This window comes from Pararge aegeria, chromosome 3, assembly GCF_905163445.1.
Source record: "Pararge aegeria chromosome 3, ilParAegt1.1, whole genome shotgun sequence".
NCBI lineage: Eukaryota > Metazoa > Arthropoda > Insecta > Lepidoptera > Nymphalidae > Pararge > Pararge aegeria.
The window spans coordinates 5,981,425-6,002,038 of NC_053182.1; the positions used below are offsets into that span (position 1 = coordinate 5,981,425).

General features: G+C 36.4%; 2 protein-coding genes across 2 annotated transcripts; one reads left to right on the forward strand and one right to left on the reverse strand.

Annotated features, from left to right (window-relative positions):
• Nucleotides 1–358: 358 nt before the first annotated feature.
• On the reverse strand, nucleotides 359–9,340 carry LOC120637216. Its single transcript, XM_039908936.1, has 9 exons — nucleotides 9,208–9,340; nucleotides 8,538–8,675; nucleotides 6,671–6,850; nucleotides 5,389–5,653; nucleotides 4,573–4,757; nucleotides 3,631–3,712; nucleotides 2,780–2,942; nucleotides 1,743–1,910; nucleotides 359–558 (listed from the first exon to the last, which is right to left on the reverse strand). Exons 1-9 carry the CDS (start codon nucleotides 9,232–9,234, stop codon nucleotides 531–533), a joined length of 1,236 nt encoding a protein of 411 aa, XP_039764870.1. The 5' UTR covers nucleotides 9,235–9,340; the 3' UTR covers nucleotides 359–530.
• A 6,307-nt stretch (nucleotides 9,341–15,647) lies between these two features.
• On the forward strand, nucleotides 15,648–19,638 carry LOC120637128. Its single transcript, XM_039908785.1, has 2 exons — nucleotides 15,648–15,709; nucleotides 16,530–19,638. Exon 2 carries the CDS (start codon nucleotides 16,531–16,533, stop codon nucleotides 18,511–18,513), a length of 1,983 nt encoding a protein of 660 aa, XP_039764719.1. The 5' UTR covers nucleotides 15,648–15,709; nucleotide 16,530; the 3' UTR covers nucleotides 18,514–19,638.
• Nucleotides 19,639–20,614: the final 976 nt, after the last annotated feature.

The window sequence follows — 20,614 nt, forward strand, 5'->3', positions numbered from 1 at the left end:
GTTAGTATACAGTCTAAGGTGGTAACGAGCTGACTTGTTAGGGATATGGCTATGTTAAATCAATAAACGGCAAGTTTTTTTAAGATATGATACATTTAGAAATAATAAATTCCCAAATATAGTCTACATACTTTGGTCGTCAATTATTATGGTAGATTGAGAAAGGGCTCTTGTTAAAAGATATTTTCCCACATTATACCTTTAATGTCAGTAAGTAAACTGTTTGATAGCTTATTCGCTCAGTCAATTAAATACCATTAAATACATAAAAACGTGATGAGACTGCAATAAAATATAATTTATTTAAGTAAGTTTTAATAAATTTATTATTAAAATAAAACTGTGTTTTATTCATATTGGTCGCAATTTGAATCTAAACTATTTATTTTTTTCGATTATTCAACTGATATAAGGTACAGAATATTATCACTGACTGTATGTAAGAGTACGTTTGGCTACATCAGACTGTCTCGGTTACATCTAAATCAACGTTAATCTAGTAGTCATGCACGATGGGGTGAACGTTTGTTTCAAAGTCGGGTTGTTCTATTGTAGCAGCTAAAACAACGACAAAATTATTAATAACAGGAAATAGTAAATACCTATAGTAAAATGGGTTGTTATAAAACGTACTATTCAAAATCGCATACCTTATTTTAAGCGTAAAACTATACTTAAGTAAATTTTCTTTGTTAATTTTGATTGAAACAAATCAGAGGTTTTCTTCACGCGGAAACGGCTATGCATGACGCTGAAAGATTTCTTACCGCGATCAAGCAATGAAACCGAAGTTTTCCTAATTAATATTTAGGTCTAAAACAAATTTTATGTTATGATGAACATTAACAAAAGCAAGGCCATACTGGACCTGGGCGTTCATCGTTTGCGTTTTGTGACGACGAATCATAAGAAACGAGCTAACGCACAAAACTACTGCAATTGGCCGCACGTAGGACGAAAACATGAACGCCGCATCCAACCAGCTACCTTAGTAGCAGGTTGGATGTGGCATTGAAAGTCTTTTTCGTCTTATAATGTAAACAATATTTTTATCACCACACAATAATGTAGACATATATGTATGAACGGTTAGTAAGTGCCTGTGATTGAACTACATGAAAAAGGTAATGTTTATTTTCAAATTACTAAGAAACAATAAAAACACATTAACGTGAAGAAAATCTCTTTTTATCTAATAAAAAGTTTGTTTACATTATAAGACAATTAAGTAAAAATGGAGTGTATAGGCGAAACCTATAGATTTTTACGCTTAAAATTTGGAATACAAAACGGGAAAAAGTGCAATCTGTCATTCGTGTACCTACGCAGGTTTGTAGAGAATAACACTAAAACTATAGGGTAACACAGTAATGTACCTACTACTTGTTATAACAAAGGTCCAAATACCTATAATTATTGTAACTAAATACCTCGACGAATTTTAGGAATTGAAATTTGCAAACAGTTACTTAACGAACAAGATGAATAAAGGGAATGAAAATTTAAAAAAATAAAGCATGTAGGTACCTATAAAAGGGATTGTCAAAACATTTGTAGGTAGTTAAAACTTAGATTAATGAGTTGAACCTATACTAAAAATTATAGAAATGCAGTAAGACCGACCCAACGAAATGGCAATGACAATTAAAAATTAATTAAAGAAGTTTCATTTCTATTAGTCGACTCGAGTTTGTCTTATGAACGGTGTGAGTAGTATGAGCGTGAGACGGTTAGGTGCGTACCTCTCGAGCAGGCGGCGCTTGAGGTCGGGAGGGTATGTGACGTAAATGTAGTGGTCATCATGTTCGTCGTCGAGCGCGTCATCTGCCGCCAATCTTTCACCGCGCGCTGGTGAGGAGTGTGACGTCATTGACACAGACCCGCTCCCCGCAACGCTTCCTTCCTCTGAACTGTTGGTAAAAAAATAGTAAGAAAAAAATCCCTTAAAAAATAAATGACCGATAGATAATACATCGTTCCAAGGTGCTGGAATGGTGACCTCGGACCATCACAGCGCTGGTGGATCCCTGACGAGGTGGACTGATGGCATTAAGCAAGTCGCATTGAGCTGGATCCAAGACCATTGTAGTGGGAACTCCCTACAAAAGACCGTGGACGTCCATAGGCTTAGTGTGCCTATGGCAGCAGGTACGCAATTATTGCATAGTGTATTTGCCAGCCAAAATAAAGACTTGTTTACATGTGTCACCCGCACGTGGTTCCCAAGCACTGTCTAGAGCGAATCGGCGGACTAATCTAAGTAGGTATAACTGCCCCGTTAATCTCAACTTCATATCCTATGACTTTCTCGAACATTTGAAACACTAGGTTTATATTTCGGATAGAGCTTTCGCGCCCTAGTTGCTATTACAAAAACCATTTTGTTTACATACACAATTCAAAACCTACTGATACGCAAGACGCAGTCCGAGTCTCTAAGGAAGCGCTCTTTAGATGACCTCCAATTATTATTGGAGTTATAGAGGATCTTAACAGAGTTTATGAATTTTATGAAAGACAAATTCTCGACTTATTGTATAACTAGCTGTGTAACGACCAAGAACGAATGCGGGCAGCGTTCTTCGTACGCGTTTCCAACAGTTTTTCAAAAATCCCGCGGTGGTCCTGCTTTCCTGGTATAAAAAGCCTGTGTTACCCTCCTTCATCCTTTTAACTAATAAAGTTTATTGGTTGCTGATTTAGCGCGTGAAGTAATAACAAGCAAACAAGGTAATTATATAATTAATTATGGCGGAGTAAAGGTAGACGAAATACTTACTCGAACACGATCCATATTATATAATAGCACATACAAAGGGCAAGAGCCAGGCCCGTAGCAAGCGCTAGTAAAAGAGGCCAGGGAAACGCTCTCGCAGCCGGCGGCGTGTGCTCCCAGTAGCGGTCACAGCTCAGGTACCAGCATACTGCGCGCTGCATCTCATCTTTAATAGAAATCAGAATCAGAAATATCTTTTATTCAAACATTCAAATTTTTATATACTTACCTACTCTGGAATCTTTAATTGTTACTTGTGTGATGTACCTAATATATTCATTCGTTCATTTTGAAATTGTATTCATCTCATGGTATACATCACCCCTTCCAATATTAGTGAGTTGTAAGACAATTAACAATTATTAATTATTATTCCCACAATATAACAGTTTTACTCTTTCCAATCGTTAAACGTTATTTATGCGAAAAGGCCGCCAAATTGATACTTTTTGTTAATTTTTTATTTTCAATTTTTTTTATAAGTTTATGTAGTGTACAATTAAAGTGTATTCATTCATTCATTAATGAGTTACGCCCACAATACCAAATTCATTCCCCAGTATGAAATTCTATTACTCCCATTTTAATACTTTTTAAGGGCAATGAGACAACGGAAATAGTGCACACCAGTATGAAACTACAGAACATACATATATTTTTGTTTCAATTTTCTTAAAAATCGGCAAATTGCGGAAAAAATCCTATATTGACGCGAACTATCCAAATTTCGTAAAACAATAAAAGCGCTCTAGGTTCCTCCAAGAAGTTACTGGAAGAATTTTTAGGAACTTTGAATAAATAATAAGACATGATTATTGTTTCTGGTAATAAAATGAAATAATTTTATAATAAACCTTCTAGCTCCGTGAACTGATGCTGTGTCAGGTGCAACAGCAACGTCGCTATACAGGAGTGTACGACTTTTTCACAGCGAACCTTAAAAAATAGCATATTATTTATATACAAAAAACTCGCTTAAATTAAAGCTGACATTACGAATTACAATGGATTCTTATTACCAAAAAAGAATGCAAGAATGCTAGAAAGAACCACTCTGTTCACCACGTACGAAGCAGTTCCCAATAGTCACTTGTGCCGCTTTAACTACTTGAAAGCACAAGCTAATGGTGCCAATAATTATGTTTTACAAAATCTCTAAACTAAATAAATAGGTTTAAAAGTTGTGATATCATTGAAAAATTTACTCCATGTGAAAAATTTACAACCATATTAGATCTATTTTATTTAAGTATAGTAAAGAGATTTATTTACCTACATCAGAATTGGCACCAGTGTCTTTGCGAAATCACAAAAGCATAAAAATTTAAACATGAAATGACACAACCAAGTATCCAATACACCCCAAGCTAAACTTTTGTCGATTCTGAATATTTTGACGTGGAAATTTCCTTTTTTTTCCTTATATATTTATTTTATTTTATTTATTTTTAGAAACAAAAATATAACAAGGTGTAGGTTACTTTCAAACATATGCACAAATAGATGTTATATGAAACCAAAATCACATAATTAAGAAGAGATACAATAGTTCTACACCTTTTATGAAATAGGGAATGCCGACATCGTGACATTAGACCAATCGGAGCGAGAAAAGGCTCCATCGGTTGCCTGTAGCAACAACGATGCTTTGCAGCAGAAATAAGCATGGCGGTAGTAATTCCACAAACAAGAACGAGTAGAGCCACTTCTGTTGACAGAATGTCGTGAAACTTTTTTTAGAAGTATTAGCGCTTTTGTGTGCTTGTCAGGGGAATTCTCTGCAAAAAGGGTCTCACCTTGAGTCCTTGTAAATGTGAGGGATCGCAAGCAGCGCGCTCAGCCTGAAGGTCTGCGAGTCGCCTCTGCCTGCTGTCCGGAGGTAAAGACGACTCCACAGTGTCCGCGTCACACAGTTCTGCTGTTTGGTTCACGTCATTTTCACTTTCATCTCTCTTTTTATCATCTGTCTCTGCGTATTTCACTATTTATCAAATAAAAAATCAATTTTAATTATGCTAAATACTAAATATTTCTAATTCATTATGCTTTATTTCATTACGCTTGCTTGTATGATATTCCTACCTTTACATAGTATAAAACGTAGTCCCTGTTTGTAGGCTTAGAAATTTTAAACTACGCATCGACATTGTGTGACACAGTGTATAAGTGTATGTATGTATGTGTGTGTATGTATGTATGTTTGGATCAACTAAAATAATGACAACTTACTTACTCGAATTGGATTTTTTTGTAGTGTTTTAGTATCGGCTATATTACATCACACAATAGCTACCAGGACCACGCTACGATCATCAATGAGTAATGTTGCAAAAACTGCAAACAATATGCTTTTTGCGAGATTCGGATGCGTGCGATGAACGGTAAACGTTACGCCAAAACGACGGATGTATGTCGAAATTGAAATGAAATAAAATGAAAATACGCTTTATCGCACACCTTACAGAATTAAATTATAAACAAAAACACTAAATATAATAGGTAAATTGTTTCTTTAAAGTTCTAAAAACAGTCCGCGACAACATCCGACTATTTTTTTAAGGTTGACTCATATGCGGACATATAGTAAGAAATAAATGTAGAGAACTGCATACCAGTATCATCAGGTTCGGAATCAGTCTTAGGACAATCCTCTGCGGGTACTGGAGTTTGTGGTCGAGCGCGATGTCTCCTTTTCGAAGAAACCCTCGCAACGCTTCTGCTTGAAGCGGGCGCAAGTGCTTTTTTTGCCGCTTCCACGTCCTGCCAAAGCTCGATGTCTGTGCTGGGCCCGCTGCCTCCGTTCAGAAGGCCATGCGCCACCAGCACCTGGCAGCGCATTATATCGCAGTAGTCCGCCAGACATACTGCGTCTTCAGCCTGTAAGATTTGGATGAAATATTAGAGTACCTACTACGAAATGGGAAGTAGCAAACCCATTTAATTTAGAAAGATATAAATGGGTAACTTTTCCGAGTTACCATACTACGAGTTACGAGTTATTCATATCAATCATGAGGAAAAAGGTTCACGTGTTTAATTGTGACTTCACCTATATTCCTGTTGAAATTCAAGTAAATAGATTTTACATGATGAACCTAAACAATATAGAAAGTTAAGTTAATAATTGGCATTATTAACTAGAAAAAAAATCGACGACGTCAGATAGATTTGCTAACTAACCTAACTTAAATAAACTGATTCGTGGAAAATTATCATATCTGAAAATTTCTTGATAGGATCGTTATGAGTCGGCTCGGGCCCGCCTCATCAGGCCAGCGATGGGACCCACCATACATTATGGGGTCAAAACTTTAAACTAGGGTGAGGTGAATACGCAAGTGCATCCCGTACTCTCGCCTATAGGTTCGCCGAGGGGCACGCACAGTTTTAATGACTGCAAGTCTAACTAGTCACAACCGTTCCGTATCCCGCAACGAAGTGGTAGTATAAATCAGGCATTTTATTTTTATATAAATATATTACGACAATACACACACCGCCATCTAGCCCCAAAGTAAGCGTATATATTTATTTTTTTTATGAATAATACATATAAACACCCCGACACTGAAACACTCCTGTTCATCACACAAACATTTTTCAGTTGTGGGAATCGAACCCACGGCCTTTGACCCACGAAGCCCACTGCGCCAATCGGCCGTCATTTTTGTTTTGTTTCTGTTTGTTCATTTGTTCAAAAAAAAGGCTCGGGCCCCCCGCCCTACAATAAGACAATTACACAGAACAATGTGAAAGGTTTTGGTCTTTTGTAAAATAAATTAAAATACTCGAAGTGACTTAATTGCCAGTTACTTGAATTGGCGTGGACCTACTCATAACGTAACGTACCTCCTTTCATAAATAAGAAACGAAGCTCAATAAAAGCACACGTGCCTTGTTAATCTGGTTCTTGTGTCGCTGGTCGAAGTGCGTGTCTAGATGACGCTCCTCGTAAAATGACTTCCCGCAAAAGGCACAAGTCCATTGTGAAGAGCGGTGCTGTAACTTGGCAGCGTGCTGTGGTGCGAAAATGTCGCGCGCTGGGTGAAATGGGCATTCCAACGGCAGTTTCACCTACACAAACAATTAAAAGTATTCAACAAATGATTAAAAAAATATGTCAGTTGAAATGTCATCATCGCCAGCCCATCTTATTCTGTTGCTTGGCCTCTTCATTAGGACGCCATCTTCTTCTATTGCTAGAGCAATCCAGTTCTTCCCTGCTGCCTTGACGGTATCGCCTCTCCACCGAGATTAGGTCGGCCGATGCTTCTCACGTCCTCTCCACGACATACGTGACCCGTCCAGCTCCATTTGAGCGTAAAAGAAGCTGGGTTTGATAAGATAGACACGTAGATTAAAGAGCGTTTGATATTTATATTTGCAAGACCACGAAAATAAAAAAATTATCAAACCCTCTTGGATGTCGTTTTTTTCTTCGTTTCTTTGTTGATCATCAGTTTTAGTTACCTACCTATTCTAGTGAATCATCTTACATAAATAGAATAGAATGTTAAAATATTAAAAACTGTTTTATAGAAATACAAAGAATAATTAATAGGTTTTCGTTATTTAGTAAATAACATATTTTTTTTTATAGTAATGCCTAAGTGACGGACCAAGCATGAAGCACGGACGCCTATGAACAGACTAACACATCGCAGGGCATGAACGCATCCTGCAATGTGCCACCCGGTATCCATAAACGTGAGGCGTAGGTTTAACACCTAAGCCTTATGTGCCTGTAATCATACTCAAACCCTTCAGACCGTAACACAGCATTGCAATATTGCTGCTTAGCGACCGAAATAAGCATGGTACAAAAATCTCTTTCTTCGACTTCCTTTTAAGCATACTACAATACCGGTACCTTCATGTTTAAGAAGATACATAATATGTTTATTACCGAGTTGCAAGCATCTTAAAACATCTACTGATCAACCTAGCTAAAGTGGTGGACATATTTGGCAATGTCTTGCGAGAACGATCAAAAAGTTGGCACTAAAAGCAAAGCTATTTTAAACCTAAATAATTTATTGAGTTCATTAATTTCGTTTTGATACCTAGGTACTGATTATGGCTCGGGCATGCGGTATTTGGCTCATCAATACTTCACTTGTAATTTTATAAAAAAGATTTTTTTGCTAAATAACATTTAACTCGTATGATCGCATAATATATTCGTAATTGGATCATAACATACCTTATTTACATTACAGCTTATTAAAATTCTTCATGATAGCGTGATAAAATATAAAGGTCGCAATCGATTTGTTAGGATCAAGTTTAACTGTTCGAACATAGCAACGATATTAATTTACACAAACAAGATAGTGAAATAACAGGAAATTATTAATTAATTGAGCCACTATTAGTATGTAGACCTAGTGCTATTGTCCAATACGTAATCTGGACGCACTAGGTATATGGGACTTAGAGACCGAAATGGGATAGAATTATTATGTTTAAAAAAAAAAATATTTCCGGTAATTATTAAAAAAATATATATTAACAACAGTCAAATTTAAAATTTTATTAGAACTCCGAGCATTGGCGCACGCGTGGCAATAACATCAAAATAATATAAGTGTAAAAATAAACGGGGGTAAACTTCTTCTATCCCCTATTGCCGTGGTTTGACAGGTGGATACCTAAATTTTATACCTTGTAAGGTGGTTATAATATTTATACCCTGCCTATGATCGACGTGCTCTATTAGGACGCATAGTCCTAGTTCATAGTAATATTTATAGGTGCATACCTGAAATCTCTCTAATACTGGAAGCCACTTGTTTTGTATGACTTTTCTTACGATTTTGGAATTGTCACGAGAGCAGGTGATCTTGAAAACCGATGGTCCTGGCCACGGGATCAATGTGAGGAAGAGCAGGACCAAAACCTAAAAAATAGAACGTATAAGACAAGTATTAAATTAAATGGATATCTTGAGTGTAGCTTGTTTAACCATTTGATTAAGTAATTAGATGTTCTAATATACAATATCTTGCTAGAATTTGTTTTATATCGCATGTTAATTTTTCCAATAATAAAATACCTAATAAAATATTTATTGTAATTCATACCTACCATATCTTTAATCGTTCTTAAAAACGTAGTTTCAATGAAATATATTCATAAAGATAAGCTTATTTTTTACGGTTTTTGTGATAATATCTTCATCTTCACTTGGTCTTATTTATGGAATGTATGTTTTCATTATAATAATTCGAAAACGAGTGCTCTTGAAAGAATTAATAATCACCTACGTCTACTCACACAACAAACAAAATATTTCCTACAATCTGGCTTTAATTCACTCTTAATATCCGCATGCACAAGACGAAGTTCCTCAAAGGTTAAGCTTGTTTTATTAAATTATCGATTTTTGACATAGAGACAGCTGCTTGTGAAGAACATGCACACTTCCTTACCTCGATAGTGAGCGAAGTGGTCCTCATTCATATCTTTTAATGGTTCTCTTATCAATAAAACTTGTTCAAACTTATTTAACTTTATTCGTTATAAACGTGGCTAAAATCAGGTGTGAGTTTACGGTAGGTTAACTTCAGGTTCTGTCAGAGGGTTTGTACTCGACGGCGCATGCGTGCTCGGATGTTATATTTCCCCTCGCTTGAGGCCCACGATAATAAATTACAATTATAAGTTTTATAGCCCATATAGAGGGGTGGTTCTGATATCAAGATCGGAGTTACCCAAAATTCAAACTTAGCTAACAGTGGTTCCCCTTGGACCTGACGGTTGTAAAGAAATAGTTTGGAATTATTGTAAGGTTTTGACAAAGAGACCAAATATGCACAAGAACTCGGTTTGCCCGCCTAGTATTAATATGCGATATTATAGTTTTTTATTCGAATTGATTAAAGGGCTTTTATTTTACATAATTATATCAGCCCTATCGTACCTACCTTATATAGTAGTAGAGTAATCTTTAATCTATTCATATACAACTTATGAATCATCATCATCATCACATCAACCGATAGACGTCCACTGCTGGACATAGGTCTTTTGTAGGGAGTTCCAAGTTCCACGATTCTGAGCCGCTTGGATCCAACGGCTACCTGCGACGCGCTTAATGTCGTCTGTCCACCTCGTTGGGGGTCGACCAACGCTGTGCTTACCAGTACGGGGCTGCCATTCCAGCTTATGAATGAAGCCATAAAACTTATGAATAACGACTTCTATATTTTAGTTTTAGTATGTTTAAGGCCGTGTGGTTACGACAGATAAGAATACAGCTGTTGTCACAACCCCTCCTGTTTCCACGGGGGTTGCTCGAAGCGATGAAGGGATTATAACAGAGTACGGGCAGCACCGTCCTCTGTGCTTCTATAACTGAGGAGTTGCCCATATCACTCATCATCATCAGCTTCACTACACAGAGAGGCCTATAGCCCAGCCGTGGAATGTTATACGCTGTTGATGTTGATGATGAGTACGTTTCTTGGTATGGAACTTCCCTCTCGTAGTAACAGATAGGCCTGATTTTCTTATTTTAACAATGTCTTGAAAAAACCTTTTAGGGTGTTGAAATATGGGATGAAAGTTTTGGCTGGCAAAGCCTAAAACATGATATTTGGCTAAGCCATAAGTAGCCGTGATAGGTACTGAGCTATCACCGCTACTTATGGTTACCACTGTATTACACCAACCTATGGTTACACGGTAACCACTGGGTTAGGACTTCGACTTCACTTCCGGGGGCCCGAGTTCCAGCACGCACCTCTACATTTTCTAAACTATGTGCGTTTTAAGCAATTAAAATAACACTTGCTTCAATGGTGAAGGAAAACATCGTGAGGAAATCTGCATGTTCTCAAAAACGTGGAGTCCACCACGCTGGTGGGAGGAGACCCGTGCCCTATAGTGGGCCTTAGTGGCCTAGTGAGGTAATGGGTTGATATTATGATAAGTAATAATTTGCTTATTCCTGCCACCAGCAGCATTGGTTAAACGCTGTGTTCCTGTCTAAAGGGCGCGGTTGCCGGTGTTATTACAGGCACATAAGCTTAACACCTACACCTTAAGTTTATTAACACAGGGCGGCAAGTGGCAGGACGTGACCCTTGCATGCCCTGCGAAGTTTTTCTTTTTTTATAGGCGATGGTTTTCACGGACCATAATGGGATGGGCGGATGGGCTTTTGCTTGTTCCGTCAATTATTAGGTACTTTAAAAGAAGTTATTTTTTCGTGATGAGGTTTGTCTATGGGTGTAGATTTGTGTGTTCCTTTGAAAGTTATTATATACTTATTTATAAAGTTAGACACAAGACAGAAGTATTAGACTAATTATTTATATAGGTTTGTGTTAGCGAGCGCCCGTTGGTCGATGGCCTACAAATGATGGCCAATTACTTCGGCGACTTATCTGTTAGATAGGGGAATACAATAGACGGCATACACGCGAACTGAAGCCAAAATCCAATTATTAGAGTGAACTTTGACGACCCCCCTGGCGCGTTGTTCAGCGCTATGGACGTATAAGTTAGAGCTCCCGGGTTCTATGCCCGGCAGGTAAATTTGGAAATTCACAAATTCAGACTTGCGGCAGTCTCGCTTGGTGGGAGCATACGGACGAGGCTAGTTACCATTCTACCGACAAAGCCTTGCCGCCAAGTGACTTAGCGTTCTAGTACGATGCCGCATAGAAACCGATAAAGGTTTAATGTAACGAGCATTGCCATAACTCTAACAGGCTATTTCGCTACCATCGTAGACAGTATCATCTCTTACTAGCGTGTAAGTTTGTATACATATCCACGTACAGAGAAATCATATATTAAGGATCATTTAAAACTCTGTCTCTCTTAGAATCATCAATATAGGTACGTAGGTTATGAAATGCGTAGTCGTTGAGGCGTTACAACTTAGCTACAAATGGGATAAATATGTATTTTTTTACTTTGCGGTATAAAATTTTCAACGACTCTCGTCGTAATTTGTTGAAGTGTAGCACTCCTTCGTCCGTACGACGTAACCTCAACCAATATTTTCTTCTTCGGTGGTCTTTTACCGGCTATTTCGCTGAAGGAAATCATATTCGTCGTTTCTAATAATATGGCAAAGTACTCACTAATTTTCGCATACTAATACCACCTATAGCTAAATTACAGGCTATAGCTTACCACTAGCGATTGTACTTATCTAATATTAATTAGAATTGATAAATTGTAACGCCCCTTTATTTTATTGTTTCTCGATGGATATTTTTCAACAGAGTTTATCTGAATATTTGTTACAATTACTAGTATAGGTACGTGTTGAATATGTGCCCAGAGTGTGTTCAACTAACAAACACATAAAAGGCAATTAGCTGACCGAAACAATTGGTGTTTAAAAACAAATGGTCGAGCGAAGGTGTGAAAATTTCGCGGGCATTGCTTTGTTACGACGTCTGTCGATACTCAAAATATTTGATGTGACTCAAAATATTTGATACACACTCAGGTCAGTATAATAATTTACTTATCCTAGCTCTTACCCATATACGAGGCTAGTTTAAAAATGGGTAAGTTACCTATTGCAATAGGGATTTAGCAATCTGCTTAGTTTCTCAAAAAATTCAAAAAAATTCAAAAAATTCAAAATTCATTTATTTCAAGTAGGCCTAATATAAGCACTTTTGAAACGTCAAGTCTGTCTGTGTGTAGTGACTCTACCACCGGTTCGAAAGGCAGATTCTACCGAGAAGAAGCCGGCAAGAAACTAAGCAGTTGCTCTTTTCCAAGATTAAAAATTAACATTTTACATTTCAAAATTCATTTTTCTATCTTGTGAGAGATGAAAGCGGAGCCGGATGCTTCCAAGCAACCTTGTCATTAAGAAATTCATCAATTGTATAATAACCTCGCTGTAATAAATGTGTTTTAACACATTCTTTAAACTTATGCATTGGTAAGTCCAAAATTACCTTAGGAATCATATTATAAAAGCGACACAAATGACTTCTGCACCTTTCGCAGACGATATGCAGATGTCACTAATTTATGACCATTTCTTGTCTTACAAATACTATATTGTTATAAATATATTGTGAGGCTACCGTAAATTATTTCTTTAAATTTTTCACGTGATTTAAGTTTATATATTGACCGTACAGCTCTTTTTTGCAATATGAATATAGTTTCAATATCAGCAGCTTTGCCCCATAATAAGATCCCGTAAGACATCACACTATGAAAGTTCGTCTCGCAGGATTCTTCTCGGTAGAATCTGCATTCCGAACTGGTGGTAGAGTCACTACAAATAGACTGACTTGACGGTCCAAAAGTGCTTATAAACTAGGCTTATATGAGATAAATGAATTTAAATTTCTTTGAAATTTATGATCATCACATCAACCAATGGACGTCCACTCTGGAGATTGGTCTTTTGTAGGGAGTTCCAACGGTCCAAAGTACCACGGTCTTCTGCTGCTTGGGTCAAGCGGCTCCCTGCGTTTGTTGTCATCTGTCCACCTCGTCGGACGCAAACGCTGCGTTTACCGGTACGAAGCGACCTCGCACAGATAACGCAGTGTTGGTAGACCTCCGATGAGGTACCAGAAGACCGTGGTATTTGGAACTTGTCAGTTAATGCATATGTGTGATTGTGTCGTTTCGAACGTTTGTTCATAGTTTTCATACTGCGTTAATATATTTACTGTGACTAGAGGTCATCATAGACTTGTGTAGGTAATAATAATTAATATAACCACACAAGGTGAACAAAACTTAATGACTAAAAATACATGGATTTAAAATATGAGGTGTATTTCTTATCGGCTCAAACACGCGACAGTCAAGACAATGTCACGCTTTGAAAGATTTTCAGAATTTTCATGCTGAAAATGTGCATGTAGTCGGAAAGCTGGCGGGAAAAGACAGTAGAAAATAGGTGCTACTGAAACAATTTTTGTCGCACGTGATGTTAAAGGTTGTGTACCTCTGTTATTTTCACTACCTGCGGGGCAATACCGTAAATTATTTTGACAGTTTATATTTCAATTTCAAAGTATTATTTTTAAATTACAATTTATTTGATATACCTTTACGTTCTTAAATTAAGAATCATAATTCGGAAACAAAACGTCGACAATAAATCAATATCTGAATAATATGGCTCTAGAATACCCCAGCTGTAAATGGGGCGCAACATATCATTTCATGCAATACTGTCTATAAATAGGTTACACTGATATCCGGGTACCTATTAAAGCATGTCTGGGTTCATAGCTATTGGACAACATTCATTTTATTATTGTTGTGTCCCACAGATTGAATAAGGAGCCGGAACGGCGCTTATTTGGTGCAAAGCCTTTAACGTTTTGAATAACATATGTGCCCATAAGTGAAGGTGAAAGCTTATATTTAAAGTTAATCTTCTCGCAAAATATTTAATCTAATTTATGTTATGATATCTGAATTGAAATTATGTTAAATTAAACACCGGATGTGTGGGTATTATGTCGCCTATAGCTTAAGTATGTCATCGAAAATTAATTTCAAATCAAATAAATATTCAAAAATCAAAATCAAATCAAAAAAATCTGCCCAAAAATATCCCATCTTAAGGTCTCCGAACAGACCATATTTCGAATTTTAATAGGACATTTAATTTATAAAAAAAGCACACACCGTCTGAAAGGTCTTATTTTCGATATCGAAATAGAGGCTATAATTCAAAACATTTTTTTTGAAGTTAACTAGATACCTACTACTTAAAAAAATGTTCACTGCCTCATGTACTACTTACGACGTGAATGTGAAGCATTCGTGACTTTTGTATGCTTTTGTTTCAACTCGTATTATTCACGCCACAAGAGTTACTTACTTAAAATACATATTTATAACATTATTAGTTACCGCGACTTCATCCGTTCGGTATTCTATTGATGCCTTTCCCACGGTTTTTAATAGCCAAGAACAATTCTTGACTGCCGTCTAAAGGTCTGTGTAAAGGTCTTTTGGGACATAGACCGCGGAAAACTGCAATTTTGGCGAACGTGGCTTTTAGATTTTAGTAGATCTGTCGAGGAATTTAGTGTATTAAAAGAAGTTAATTTTGTTGTTAAACTCTCCCCTAAATACTTCAGTGGAAATGTAAGAGTGCCATAAGCAACAAAACTGATGATATTATTTACTTGCTTAATAAATATTATAAGCCTCTGGCTTTGTGTCTCCCTGAGACATTTTAAAACCAGAGTACTCTTCCAGCATATCTGGTTTCGTAACTGTGAGAAACGATAGACGATTAATGTATATAGATAGATGGTTTCCATTATACCAATCATGGGTATGGTGGAAACCACCATTCCACGAAAGGGTAGACCAGTATGTGCTCGCTGGGGTATAACTCGTATTTGTGAACGATTTCTGGTTATCATTAACACAGATAAAATCTAGCTAGGATAGCCAGAAAACTATACAATTTTGATGAAAAAAAAAACGATATAATTATTATTATATTATTTTAAAAAATGGTTCACAAATACGAGTTGTACACTACCTACAACGTCTAAAAGATAATCCTATGAGCTATGAGTACAGTACACGCGCCAATGCTGGTACCAAAAATATAGAATTTTAGGAAGAGTTCAATTCCGGGCTCACCATAGCCTGCACTCAGCCTTAAAGAAAACCGCGCATGCTCTACACAGCCTCCGTGCGGTCCAACCCTCCTGAGCTACTCAGTTACCCGCTGATGTGCGCCCCGCTGCAAACAAACTATAAAATAATGGTATCTAATCCCATTATATGTCCACGGGAAATGTTGACAAACACCTACGAGTTTACATCCGAAATAAATTAAATAATGAACTATTGATAATCGCTAGCAATGGAGTTCTATATAAATAATTTTACCGCTCTATTTTCAACGTCGTGTTACATAAATTCTGTGTTTTGAAAACGAAATGTATTTATTTTTATAAGGTAAGTAAAGTGTTTTCTCTTTCAAAACTGCACTCTGTTTGCTCACTAAGTAAATTGAAGGTATTTAAAAATACTTCATTGGTTGAAAATACAAGTTCCTATAAATAATGTACATGTTTAAATTACATTCTCATTAAAAACTAAACTTTAGTTAGCAAATGTCAATGATAACTTTATGAGTTTTTTGAAATATTTTATGTCAATTACCTATTATTTCACATAAAATATTTAGAAATAACTTCTGAAAAAACTATTGTCTTTAAAAAGTTACATAAAGGTATAACAAAAGAGGTATTGAGAGATTGACAACAAACCTGAATTAATTAATTAGTTTTAATAGTTCAACAATTAGTACTAATCCAGATTCTAGTAAGGTTAAAACCTGTAAACCTGTTACCTGTTTGGTGTGAAGCAGACTTCCGTCCACATCACATGATCACCAGTTTCAGCAAAAATCTTGCTTGTCAATCAAAAATCCGTTTTGTGGAATGAGAACTATTGTATTATAATAAATCATAAGAAGCGTTCAAGTCTTAGTTTGTTGGAGACTTTCTCTCCATATACCGGGATCTTCTTGAAACCCTACAACGCGTTATTGTGTTTGCTCTTGATTACTTACATCACATCACAAGTACAAAAAATTAAATTACTTTTATAGGAACTCAAAAGAACGTATAAAAATATATTTAAAAATATGTTCACTTCAAACAAGATTGTTAAAATCTTCCTCTTATTTTTAATTGTTACTTATGCAACCAATACTTTAAAATATACCTACCTAGTTACCATTTTGTTTATTAAGAACTCTTTTTTCTTTCAGAATGGGTCAACCGATAAAAATCTTCGTAGGAAAAGGAAACTCGACGACGATACGAATGCGTTACGTTTTTCTGCTTGCCATAATATTTGGAGGCAGTTTCCTTTTACTGTTAATTAATAATGGAGGTGACATTATTTTTGTAAACAATGACGTAAGTTCTGCATGGAGAGCACACCGGTTCGAGATTGTTAGTCCTGACGATACCTTCACTATAAAAACGGAAGGATGCACTATCCCCGGTTTGAATCCTTTCGGTGAAGACATAAAAAAATTTATTGATCGCCCCAAAAACATAAAACAATGCCACCAATCAAACATATCTTTACTTGATAATAATGAAACACATATATGGATCAACAAAGAAAATTTGCAATACTACGACGTACCTCGAAATCAGAATATTACTTGCTGTTACCAATCATTCTATCGACCATTGGCTATTGTGGATATTTCTTCTATGGACGTAGATGATAGAGTAAAATATGAAACATGTGTTGAATTTTCTAACTCCATAGAAGTTATGAATGAATTCGTGAGAGTATCTTGCATTTACAAGGAGGAAATACTTTATGAACAGTTTTTTCTGTTTACGCCCAAAAAGCCATTCTTGTCATTCAAGGAAGAATTTGTAGAAATCCCACAAAATCAAACAGCATATAATATTATAATAGTGGGAATAGATGCTATCTCAAGATTAAACTTTTATAGAACGATGCCCAAAACATTGGCATATTTAAAGAAGAAGGGTGCGATCGAATTTCACGGCTATAACAAAGTTGGAGATAACACCTTTCCCAATCTGACTCCTATTCTTCTCGGCATGAAGGACACCGATTTGAAAAGAACGTGCTGGCCTAATATGAGGGCGACATTTGATAATTGCCCTTTTATTTGGGATTTGTTTAAAGATGTCGGTTACTATACAGCACTAGGTGAGGACACGGCCACCTTAGGAACGTTTAATTTCGAAAAATTCGGTTTTAGCCGCACACCTACAGATTATTACCTGCACACATTCATGCACGAAGCTGAACGTTATACCGGCAATAATAGAGATTTTAATTCGTACATATGCATGGGAAATAAATATTTCTACAAAGTTCTATTGGACTATATAGGAAATTTAGCGATGAGCCTGAGGACTTCTAAACTATTTGGATTCTTTTGGGAAGTCACTATGAGCCATGACTATTTGAACTATCCAATGGCTATGGATGAAAATTATGAACTACTGCTAAAAAAGCTCGACTACACGCGATACTTAGACGATACTATTTTGATAGTGCTGAGCGATCACGGCATAAGATGGGGAGATATTCGATTCACAAAACAGGGAAGATTGGAAGAGCGTTTACCGCTAATGCATATACTTTTACCAAATTCGTTTCGCGAGAACTTTTCATTTGCGTACGAAAATATGAAAATAAATAGCCATCGACTCACAACACCGTTCGATGTGTACGCAACTTTAGTAGATCTGATAAATGTAGACAAAATAAAAAACGAAAACATCAAACGTAGATCTCTAACTGATTACGCGAACGACAGAAGCATTAGCCTATTTTTACCAATTCCAGGCAATCGCACCTGTAAGATAGCTGATATAGATGATCACTGGTGTACATGTCATAAAGGACAGAAAATAGCGATCGACAGCGTAGAAGCGTACGAAGCTGCCGGAAATTTAATAGGGCATTTAAACACATTGATACACGGACATCCCCAATGCGCTCGGCTCTCGCTTGTAGAATTAGTCGAAGTGACAGAAATGTTGGCGGGGACACCAAATGAAAGTGAAATAGGATGGAGAGAGTTCTTGGTTGTTGTACGAACAGCTCCTGGGAATGGAGTGTTTGAAGCAACTCTTCGGCATGACGCTCGGGACTGGTCGCTCGCTGGTTCCATCAGCCGTTTGAACATGTACGGCAATCAGGGTTATTGTATTCATCACTACCAACTCAAACTGTACTGCTACTGTCAGTAACGCTGAAAAAGTAATTGCAGACATATAAAAAGACAAATATCTGTGATATAAAAGGATAGACATTAGTATACTTGCGTCAGTATTTAGGGTAAGTACACTTATGTCTGTACTGTAAGCGTCAAATCGCAACAAAACAACGCATAAGTATTATTTCCATTGAAATTTTGCTCAAAACATTACAAATCTAGCTTACAATATGGAATACATTAGTAAAGGGCCCTGTGGTTTTACTACCATAATCAAAAGCAGTATTATTTTAAAATTCAGATTTAACTGACATACTTAACTATGTTCCTATGAACATCCCAACAGAAATAAATGCCATGCGGAAGTCGCTGCCGTTTTGTCAATTAATTCGTATTGGCATCAAACAGACGTTATAAATCGCTTAATTGACGCGTAACGAAAGGGAGGGCCAAACAAACCGCGGCGTCCAACTTGCATACGGCGTTCAAGGTTGCCCCCAGCGAACAACCAATCACAAGAAGCACGCGTTCTGGCAGGTGTCATGTCAATGGTAGTACTCACGATACGAATTAGACGCCGCTAAGGACGCAGGTTAAAAGCGGCGCGGCGGTATGGCTATATCCAGTATCACCAAGATTTTATTTGATCTTGCAGTTCAAGTTAGCATCTTCTTTTGCTAGTGGTTAAAACAGTTAAATTCCGTTATCTAAATTAGAAAACATCTTCCACCATTGAGGGACCGAGAATTATCTTAATAGACCTTAATTCTGAAACAAGGATGTCATCTATATTAAAATACTCCTGCTAATGGTTTTAAGCCGGGATTCTCTACGGCATTGATATCCCTAATGCGCACAAAATCAATTTTTACATCAAGACTAATAAGAAGAGTGTGTGTTACTGTATAACCAGCCAGTGTGCATTATTAGCTGCCCCTGCGTGATTGCGTGTAAAGAGAAACAAGATCGAATAGAAGTCATAGCTTTATTTAGTGCTTGCGAGACTTCTGAGTCCTACGTGATGACGTGTTTGTGGATGAAGCAGCGCAGCAGAAATCGTTTATAGCGCGATGTACGCTAATGTGTGTTTGGGTACTAGTAGAGACAGACAATGAACTGGGTCCTTATATGCTCAATGGAGACCCTGTGGCGTAGTTCTAATGAACTATGAATTTCATAAATTTGATTGGTTTAGCTACGCCACTGGATGGAAAGTCTCCCTTAACAGGTTAATCCGTTTAAATGCCATGTCTTGTAGTCTTAAGAGTACAATATCGTTCGGGTTATAAATCATTTTTATTTTATGACCGTTTAAATTTTCTAACCGTTAAAATGTTTTTCATACATAATTTTAATCGACTGGAATCTGAGACTTGAATTGCGATCATTAAAGCTTACAAATACGCATATATAATAATAATTCTTGGGTAATAATATTCAGTATTCTTATATACAATTCTTGTTTGTTTGTTTCATTAGTACGTAATAAACTTAATATCCAAAAGAATAAGGTTGTTAAATGTGTAGTCGCACAAACTTATTTTTATTCACGTAATTTAGAAATAGCTAGGTTAACAATTAACTTAATCTTCCACGAGTATTGAAAAATGAAATTTAAGTTAGGTATATTTTTATAGTGTACATTTTTGTTAATGTAGAAAAGTGAAGGTACTAATAATTATTAATGAAGTTTAGTAATTTTTTTATGGACAAACCTTGTTAGAATTAAGAGAGAATTATTTATTATTATTTTTTGGACTAATTCTTATATATTATTTATTGGACTACTTCGTTGGTTTAGATAATAATCGTAAAGGCCCTTTTCCTATCATGCGGTTATATAACCGCGTGTGAATTTGGTCTAGCACGCCTAATATAGTAATCGTAAGATCGTCAACCAGCTTTGGACCAGCTTGGAGGATTTAAGCTCCACCACGAGTTTGAATGAAGTCAGAATGAAGGATTACCCCAGGATTAGCAACAACAAAATATAATATAATGATTTCATTTTATGATTGAGCATAACTAAGAAGTTTTATGGATACCTTTTAATATCAAAATCAAACTTGTTTTCTTGGATATTCATTAAAAATGTATTAAATTGTATTACTATTATTGAAAATGTTTTGATTCAA